Source organism: Osmerus eperlanus, chromosome 28 (genome assembly GCF_963692335.1).
Source record: "Osmerus eperlanus chromosome 28, fOsmEpe2.1, whole genome shotgun sequence".
In the NCBI taxonomy this organism is placed as follows: domain Eukaryota; kingdom Metazoa; phylum Chordata; class Actinopteri; order Osmeriformes; family Osmeridae; genus Osmerus; species Osmerus eperlanus.
The window spans coordinates 359,360-369,370 of NC_085045.1; the positions used below are offsets into that span (position 1 = coordinate 359,360).

The following is a 10,011-nucleotide window of genomic DNA, read 5'->3' on the forward strand; positions in this document are numbered from 1 at the left end:
ATTAGTATATTAAAAACGTGAATGGAAATCCAGCTGAAATAAACACGTATGCTATAGTCTCATTTAAAACTAAAAGGTGTGATATGTAGATAGACAAAGAGGCTACAGGATATTTAAAGATATAATTTACGGTATTTACTGATTTTGAATCAGTGTCAAACTGTGTGTGTGTACCGTACCCTGTGACAAACAAAACTGTGTTTAAAGCAGTCAGAGTATCTTTGTGCATCATCCGCTGGCAGTAATCTGATAGCCTCATAATCTCATTGCTGTGGATTTAACCTCCACCAACCCTGACAATCATGCCGGGATGAGACGCAGGCCAGCGGCCTGGCCTCTGATGCAGCCTGGCCTCTGATGCAGCCTGGCCTCTGGTGCAGCCTGGCCTCTGGTGCAGCCTGGCCTCTGATGCAGCCTGGCCTCTGATGCAGCCTGGCCTCTGATGCAGCCTGGCCTCTGATGCAGCCTGGCCTCTGGTGCAGCCTGGCCTCTGGTGCAGCCTGGCCTCTGATGCAGCCTGGCCTCTGATGCAGCCTGGCCTCTGATGCAGCCTGGCCTCTGGTGCAGCCTGGCCTCTGGTGCAGCCTGGCCTCTGGTGCAGCCTGGCCTCTGGTGCAGCCTGGCCTCTGGTGCAGCCTGGCCTCTGGTGCAGCCTGGCCTCTGGTGCAGCCTGGCCTCTGGTGCAGCCTGGCCTCTGGTGCAGCCTGGCCTCTGGTGCAGCCTGGCCTCTGGTGCAGCCTGGCCTCTGGTGCAGCCTGGCCTCTGGTGCAGCCTGGCCTCTGATGCAGCCTGTAGCGGCACGCCGGCTTCCGTCCACAGAGGATACAGACAAGACCACAACGTACTGTTAAATGTTTCACCTGGGATGTGTAATTGACACAATAGGATAAAAATGAGCTTCATATTAAGAGAACATATTAGTTTGACCAAGTTAGGTCAGTTTGTGTTGGGATCGAGTTAGGAAGGATTGTGACCCAAACTGTGATAAGGCACATCCCCTATAAACATTTAAACACAAAATACATGAAAGAAAACAATGTTAAACCACATCACAGCTGGGCAATACATGTCTTTATTTTTTTTTCAATTACAAACATTTGTTCTTTAAGAACATATGATAAATAAGGATAAATATATCCACAAATTACAGGGGGGAGGAGAGGGTGGGAGGAGAGAGGGAGAGGAGAGAGGGAGGAGAGAGGGAGGGAGGAGAGGGTGGGAGGAGAGAGGGAGGAGAGAGGGAGGGAGGAGAGAGGGAGGAGGGGGGGAGGGAGGAGAGAGGGAGGGAGGAGAGGGTGGGGGGGAGGAGAGAGGGAGAAGGGAGGGAGGAGAGAGGGAGGAGAGAGGGAGGAGAAAGATACTGTGATAGGAGTCAGAGAACTTCCTGTGTCTGTCCTCCATGGTGATCGCCTTCACGCTGGCCACGAGATGTTCCTCTGAAGCAGGTTCCCCAGCCTGGCCTCCACGCTGGAGATGTTCCCCAGAGCTTAAAGAGCCCATAACGACACCGACATGTTTTACCGTGAGATTAACGTGGTGGATGTGATCATGCATGTCGTGTTTCCATCGCAATGTCAGAGCAGCGTGTTGTTCACAACGTCGAGGCTACGTGTAACTGCTGTTAGAACATCTGGTGTATCAGAACCGACAGGACGCTCAACAGGACGATCGGCGTCATCTTCGATCAGAGAACGACTGACATGAGGAGCGCTCGTATCGATGGCAGATCTCAGATTAGATCACAGTCAGATACATTAATACATCAGAGTTTTAGATCAGAGTTAGATATATTATATGGTTCTCTAGTTATAATCTCAGCAGATTTCTTTGGTACTGAACACACAACACTGAGAGAGTAAGGTTACAGCAGATTACTCAGATAAAGGTGAACCCCAGAGAGCAAGGTTACAGCAGGTAAAGGTGAACCCCAGTGCTACTTGTGTTGTGTTGGCTTTCACACTTGCCCGTTTGGTTCCCAGGTCAAAGGTGAGTAACTTGTGTAGATGATGAGGATAGGAGCAGAGCTGGGAGGGTCTGGGGTCCGGAGAAGCAGAAGAGACAAGTAGATGTGGTCAGGTGAGACAGGTAGATGGGGTCAGGAGTGGGGTAGGTGAGACAGGTAGATGGGGTCAGGAGTGGGGTAGGTGAGACAGGTAGATGGGGTCAGGAGTGGGGTAGGTGAGACAGGTCCACTTCCAGGTGGTAGATGAGGGAGAACTCCTCCGCCAGCAGCTGGTGAAGACTAACGCAGTCGTGAGAGTAGATCCACCGCTCACCTGTCCAGTCATAACGCTTCGGTCCACTGGAGAGAGGAGGAGGAGGGGAGGAGAGAAGGGGGAGGAGAGGAGGGGAGATGAGGAGGAGAGGAGGGGGAGGAGAGGAGGAGAGGGGAGGAGAGGAGGGGTGGAGATGAGGAGGAGAGGAGGGGGAGGAGGAAGAGTGGAGGAGGAGGGGGAGATGAGGGGAGGGTGAGGGGAGGGTGAGGGGAGGAGGGGAGGAGAGATGAGGAGGGGAGGGGGAGGAGAGAGACAAGAACATAGGATTCAGACTACAGTCAGGGGATGTTTAAGAGATGGGATACTGGGAAACTTGTGAGTCACAGGAAGGAGACGGGAAGAGCTATACCTGGAGGGGGAGGAGTTTTACCTGGAGGGGGAGGAGTTATACCTGGAGGGGGAGGAGTTATACCTGGAGGGGGAGGGGTATTACCTGGAGGGGGAGGAGTATTACCTGGAGGGGGAGGAGTTATACCTGGAGGGGGAGGAGTTATACCTGGAGGGGGAGGAGAGCCAGATCTGTTTGTTGGGGGTCTGCTTGTTGATGACGTAGGTCCCGTGCTCTCCTCCAAGCATCACAGTCAGAACACCACTCTGCCAGGGACAGCAACATACTGTTACTATATTATACACACTGTAATACTATTAAGACTCTAACACACTAATGACATACCTATCAACTAATATTAACGTGAGCACCATGTCATTCTCTAGTTGCGATATTATCGTTTCACACAGCGTGGTCGGTGAACCCTGAAGATTAAATCGATTTATTTATTTTATTATTCGAGCTGATTATTTCCTGCTAACATAGAGCTGTCAACATAGAGCTCCATATTTTATGTGGCCAGCAACATGGAAGCTTTTTTTTTTTTACTGAGCATGTGTGTGTGTGTGTGTGTGAGTGTGGTTTATGGTCTCATATGTTCCTCTCAGTTGAAAAGGGGGTCAGCTGCCAAGTCAGGAACATCGTCCAATCAGTCAGTGACGACAGCCGCTGTCCAAGGAGTGATTTAACAAATTGCAGCTTTATTAATCACCTCCCCAGATGCTGCAGAGAGGAGACCTTGCTCGGGGGGGGGGGGGGGGTTGTGAAGGGAAGGAGGAAGTGAGGGAGGGAGACATATGTTGAAATGATATAAATCTTTCCACTGCGTTTATCCCTGAGGAAATCCAATAGTGGAGTATGACTCACACTTAGACTCTCACTCACACACACACTCTCTCATCAAAGCAGGCTGATAGGCAGGCAGTCCAGAGTGTGACGTTAATCTGCCAAGGGTGGAGAAGGGGAGAGGGGGTGTCACCCAGACAACCAGTGAGACGGTCCGTCACCCGGACAACCAGTGAGACGGTCCGTCACCCAGACAACCAGTGAGACGGTCCGTCACCCGGACAACCAGTCAGGCGGTCCGTCACCCAGACAACCAAGTCCCCTCAGTGTCCCCATATGAAGCTGCTGACAGCCTCACACCCCCCCCCCCCCCCCACACACACACACACACACACACTCACCTGATATGTTAATTTAACGAGGACCCAACCTAATAAGGTATTCTGTACGTTTAATTGCCAACGTTGTCATCAGTTCTATTAACCCGACACGTTTATGACGCTGAGCTACAGGGCCTTGGTTAGGTCATTTAAAGACACTTTGCTCAAGGACAAAAACATTCAGCAAGGCTATAAACCCAGGAGAGGAGGCAGGGGGGAAAGATAGTAGAACCACCCCCATCCCCCCCCCACACACACACAACATAGGAGCTAGAAAATAGACTGATGCTGTGTTAGCAGATTTTCTTGGAGTCAATCTCCGTCTGAGTGGCTTCATAAATTCTGGAGGAGCTTTCAGCCAAACAAGTCGCCAAGCTAACAACAACAACAGGATTCAGTAGGGGAGGAAAGAGGGGGGCGAGATAGGGCGAGGAGAGAGAAGGAGAGAGGGCAAGAGAGCCCCTCTGATGTACCAACCCAGAGTAAGCCATGGAGACAACGCTACAACTCTACAGCTGGGGCCTAACCTCACTCCTAACCCATGAAGCCAGTTTACTGAATAAGTCAGGCTTATCATGGAACAGGGCCCACGTCATCTAGCCCTGAAAAAACCTGCAGTTTCAGAGTAGCACAGAGAGGGGGCATGGGAGGGATGGGGTTCCAGGGGGGTGTTGCAGGACTGTGTGATGGGGAGCCACAGGGGGTGGAGGTGGGGTGTTGCAGGACTGTGTGATGGGGAGCTACAGGGGGTGGAGGTGGGGTGTTGCAGGACTGTGTGATGGGGAGCCACAGGGGGTGGAGGTGGGGTGTTGCAGGACTGTGTGATGGGGAGCTACAGGGGGTGGAGGTGGGGTGTTGCAGGACTGTGTGATGGGGAGCCACAGGGGGTGGAGGTGGGGTGTTGCAGGACTGTGTGATGGGGAGCTACAGGGGGTGGAGGTGGGTTGTTGCAGGACTGTGTGATGGGGAGCCACAGGGGGTGGAGGTGGGGTGTTGCAGGACTGTGTGATGGGGAGCTACAGGGGGTGGAGGTGGGGTGTTGTAGGACTGTGTGATGGGGAGCCACAGGGGGTGGAGGTGGGGTGTTGCAGGACTGTGTGATGGGGAGCCACAGGGGGTGGAGGTGGGGTGTTGCAGGACTGTGTGATGGGGAGCCACAGGGGGTGGAGGTGGGGTGTTGCAGGACTGTGTGATGGGGAGCTACAGGGGGTGGAGGTGGGGTGTTGCAGGACTGTGTGATGGGGAGCCACAGGGGGTGGAGGTGGGGTGTTGCAGGACTGTGTGATGGGGAGCCACAGGGGGTGGAGGTGGGGTGTTGCAGGACTGTGTGATGGGGAGCCACAGGGGGTGGAGGTGGGGTGTTGCAGGACTGTGTGATGGGGAGCTACAGGGGGTGGAGGTGGGGTGTTGCAGGACTGTGTGATGGGGAGCCACAGTGGGTGGAGGTGGGGTGTTGCAGGACTGTGTGATGGGGAGCCACAGGGGGTGGAGGTGGGGTGTTGCAGGACTGTGTGATGGGGAGCCACAGGGGGTGGAGGTGGGGTGTTGCAGGACTGTGTGATGGGGAGCCACAGGGGGTGGAGGTGGGGTGTTGCAGGACTGTGTGATGGGGAGCCACAGGGGGTGGAGGTGGGGTGTTGCAGGACTGTGTGATGGGGAGCCACAGGGGGTGGAGGTGGGGTGTTGCAGGACTGTGTGATGGGGAGCCACAGGGGGTGGAGGTGGGGTGTTGCAGGACTGTGTGATGGGGAGCCACAGGGGGTGGAGGTGGGGTGTTGCAGGACTGTGTGATGGGGAGCCACAGGGGGTGGAGGTGGGGTGTTGCAGGACTGTGTGATGGGGAGCCACAGGGGGTGGAGGGGGGGTGTTGCAGGACTGTGTGATGGGGAGCCACAGGGGGTGGAGGTGGGGTGTTGCAGGACTGTGTGATGGGGAGCCACAGGGGGTGGAGGGGGGGTGTTGCAGGACTGTGTGATGGGGAGCCACAGGGGGTGGAGGTGGGGTGTTGCAGGACTGTGTGATGGGGAGCCACAGGGGGTGGAGGTGGGGTGTTGCAGGACTGTGTGATGGGGAGCCACAGGGGGTGGAGGTGGGGTGTTGCAGGACTGTGTGATGGGGAGCCACAGTGGGTGGAGGTGGGGTGTTGCAGGACTGTGTGATGGGGAGCCACAGGGGGTGGAGGTGGGGTGTTGCAGGACTGTGTGATGGGGAGCCACAGGGGGTGGAGGTGGGGTGTTGCAGGACTGTGTGATGGGGAGCCACAGGGGGTGGAGGTGGGGTGTTGCAGGACTGTGTGATGGGGAGCCACAGGGGGTGGAGGTGGGGTGTTGCAGGACTGTGTGATGGGGAGCCACAGGGGGTGGAGGTGGGGTGTTGCAGGACTGTGTGATGGGGAGCCACAGGGGGTGGAGGTGGGGTGTTGCAGGACTGTGTGATGGGGAGCCACAGGGGGTGGAGGTGGGGTGTTGCAGGACTGTGTGATGGGGAGCCACAGGGGGTGGAGGTGGGGTGTTGCAGGACTGTGTGATGGGGAGCCACAGGGGGTGGAGGGGGGGTGTTGCAGGACTGTGTGATGGGGAGCCACAGGGGGTGGAGGTGGGGTGTTGCAGGACTGTGTGATGGGGAGCCACAGGGGGTGGAGGGGGGGTGTTGCAGGACTGTGTGATGGGGAGCCACAGGGGGTGGAGGTGGGGTGTTGCAGGACTGTGTGATGGGGAGCCACAGGGGGTGGAGGTGGGGTGTTGCAGGACTGTGTGATGGGGAGCCACAGGGGGTGGAGGTGGGGTGTTGCAGGACTGTGTGATGGGGAGCTACAGGGGGTGGAGGTGGGGTGTTGCAGGACTGTGTGATGGGGAGCCACAGGGGGTGGAGGTGGGGTGTTGCAGGACTGTGTGATGGGGAGCCACAGGGGGTGGAGGTGGGGTGTTGCAGGACTGTGTGATGGGGAGCCACAGGGGGTGGAGGTGGGGTGTTGCAGGACTGTGTGATGGGGAGCCACAGGGGGTGGAGGGGGGGTGTTGCAGGACTGTGTGATGGGGAGCCACAGGGGGTGGAGGTGGGGTGTTGCAGGACTGTGTGATGGGGAGCCACAGGGGGTGGAGGGGGGGTGTTGCAGGACTGTGTGATGGGGAGCCACAGGGGGTGGAGGTGGGGTGTTGCAGGACTGTGTGATGGGGAGCCACAGGGGGTGGAGGTGGGGTGTTGCAGGACTGTGTGATGGGGAGCCACAGGGGGTGGAGGTGGGGTGTTGCAGGACTGTGTGATGGGGAGCCACAGGGGGTGGAGGTGGGGTGTTGCAGGACTGTGTGATGGGGAGCCACAGTGGGTGGAGGTGGGGTGTTGCAGGACTGTGTGATGGGGAGCCACAGGGGGTGGAGGTGGGGTGTTGCAGGACTGTGTGATGGGGAGCCACAGGGGGTGGAGGTGGGGTGTTGCAGGACTGTGTGATGGGGAGCCACAGGGGGTGGAGGGGGGGTGTTGCAGGACTGTGTGATGGGGAGCCACAGGGGGTGGAGGTGGGGTGTTGCAGGACTGTGTGATGGGGAGCCACAGGGGGTGGAGGGGGGGTGTTGCAGGACTGTGTGATGGGGAGCCACAGTGGGTGGAGGTGGGGTGTTGCAGTAGTCAGATTGCTCCAGTCCCATCTGGTCTGCAGCCTGGCTGAGAAACGGTTCACCACCAACAGAGGAGCCTAATTGCATCTGCTGAACTGGGCCAGGAATCAATACTGCACTGGGCCGGACAACAAACACCAGACTGCATATACAGCCTGTTTATAGAGGGGAGAGATATTGACAGTCTGTCTCCCCCTCCAACTCCCTGCTTCTTTCTCTCTCCTCCTCCCTCCCTCCCTCCCTCCCTCACACCCCTCCCCCCCCCCACACACACACACACACCAGTTCACCCTACAGCTCTGCTCCACACTAACACACACACCATGACAACTGCCTATCAATGTGTTGATTGGAGGCCCGAGGCTTGTCACTGATTAGAGGACACAGCACACTGATTATGTCATCAGATGACCTTTGCCCTAAGGAAGTAATTAGGTCCTGATGCCCTGATTCACTGTTCACATTCAAATGTGGGCCATTATCTGGCAATCACTTCGCATCAGAAATTATTATGAATATATCATGTAGATTATGGCTTCCAACAGAATCTCCTTGATATTTCTCAGAAGGCATTAGATACCAAAAACATGTTAAATTATAAGGACAATAAATGTTTATGCAAGGTGTGTCCTGAGCTCCGCTTAGTGGACATTTGTTGTCATTGCAGTGATTTACGACAGACGCACCTGCCTCATATCAATGTTTTTCTGCCTCAACATTGCAGCATGGCAACCATGCACATACTGCATGGCAACCATGCACATACTGCATGGCAACCATGCACATACTGGAGTTGGTGTCATCCCTCCTGTCGTTTAGCAAAACCCACTTTTCAATATCTTGAACCATTTCCTTAAAATACAAACCTCGAGCTACATGTTCAGACGCACACAGGATAATTTACACCAGGAGATACACTACTTACAGAGAACACAACGTCGAACTCCGAGCCTGTGAGCGGTTTGTCGCCCAGATCCTCAAAGTAGTCTGCTAGCGCGTCTAACGTCTCGTCAGCCAGTTTCTCATACTGCGCCTCACTTATATCACTGTCGGAACAAGGAGCATTGTGACTGTTCAGAGATAGTGCAACTGTACACGGAGTAAATATCAACTAAACTAATGTAGCTGTCAAACTGAACGTACTTTACTGAAAAGTTGTAGAATACTACCTGGTATGCACAGCCTCCGCCTTTGTCAGAGCTGTGGTGTGTAGATCCCGCCTTCGCTCACCTCCGACTAGTCTGGTATCAAACACCTGAGAGATGACAAGGAAATTCATCAGGAAGGCAGCGCTATAGTAAAACAATTGTTGATGACAGAACGATCAAGTTATTTGATATAGATATAACTTATTTATCTGTCATAAACATGGTCATGGTTGTAGTGCTGCGAGTGTTACCTCTAGGGAGAGCAGGTCCCTACACGGCACCACCGTTGTGTCCGCGAGACGGGTCCACAGTTGCTGAAAGATAGGAGAGATGCTAGTTAGCTTGCTGGCTAATGCTAGCGTTAATTTCGTTAGCTACACGCTAATGTTTGTTATGCTAGCTAGCGAGCAGAAGTTGTGAAGCTTGGTTCATATTTCACAGTGCAATTATACCTGAGTTGACAGACACGTGGTCCCTGGTTCAGACATCGTTTTCTGAGGTATTCTAGTTTGACTTCGCCGGTGGCGAAAAAGGTGATGAAAACATAGTCTTTTACTTGACAACCTTAGCATATTCCTGTCAGGGGAACACAAATCCAGTTCGAGTGATTACGTCTGTCCGTGAATCGACTCCTCGCGGCTGTTCAGAGGCGCGCGCGCTACCGCCACCTATCGCTATGGAGTGACGGTTTGATTCAGGATATCGTGCTGTCGCGCAATTTAGTGGATCTAACACCAGAGGTTGCACGGACACACAGAAATATCTGTCGAGTCTGAACGCAGTAGTTAAAGGCACCGGGTCCATTTTCTTTTCAAAGTTGAATTGACAAACTGGGATTGGACTGAGGACTAAAGATGTGGAACGCCACGTGGCGTCCCGAAGCTCACCTAGTAGAACGCGTACCCCTCAGCCTAGGGCCTTACCGCAGCAGCAAGGGTTCGAAACCAGCCTGGGCTCTTTGCTGCATGTCATCCCCTCTCTCTCCCTGCCTGTCCTGTCTCTCTACACAGTCACTCTCAAAAATAAAGCAGAGATTACAGCAGAGCCTAAACGATGTCTCTAAGCAGCAGCTGCTTCACTACTGAGGCCTCTTATAACCAGGACCTGGATGGACTGGTTGAAGCCTGATCAAGGAATTAATGAACTGCTAATTCAGTTCCCTGTGACAATGTATGTAAAGTATGCAGTCATCTTATCTATACTGTGAAAGACAAGCAGAGGAGTGTGGTGAAGGCCAGACTTCAACACGGCTTATCCCAGCCCCCCTCTCTCTGACCTGTTGCTTAGCGACACACGTCACTACAGGTATTAAACCATGAATATTCAGGAACTTTCCGCTGCCGTCCTGCAGAGGGATCAGCCAATTGGTAGTCCCGGAGCTGGTGAGATGTGATGAACTCTAAGCTGATTGGCTGTCCTCTCCTCTGGTGAGGGGAGTCCATTGTGACATCAGGGTGGATCTCTGCTGCTGGATCTACC

The 10,011-nt window shown here is 54.4% G+C and overlaps 1 protein-coding gene across 2 annotated transcripts; it reads right to left on the minus strand.

The window, feature by feature from the left end:
* Positions 1-1,168: 1,168 nt before the first annotated feature.
* On the minus strand, positions 1,169-9,289 carry fxn (frataxin). 2 transcript variants are annotated; one of them, XM_062454730.1, is made up of 7 exons: positions 8,985-9,289; positions 8,784-8,846; positions 8,554-8,639; positions 8,310-8,430; positions 2,773-2,870; positions 2,150-2,302; positions 1,169-2,032 (listed from the first exon to the last, which is right to left on the minus strand). In XM_062454730.1, exons 1-6 carry the CDS (start codon positions 9,102-9,104, stop codon positions 2,164-2,166), a joined length of 627 nt encoding a protein of 208 aa, XP_062310714.1. In that variant the 5' UTR covers positions 9,105-9,289; the 3' UTR covers positions 1,169-2,032; positions 2,150-2,163. The 2 variants fall into 2 exon arrangements, with proteins under 2 accessions (XP_062310714.1, XP_062310715.1); XM_062454731.1 differs by lacking the exon at positions 1,169-2,032 and adding an exon at positions 2,051-2,076 and having other exon boundaries at positions 2,145-2,302.
* Positions 9,290-10,011: the final 722 nt, after the last annotated feature.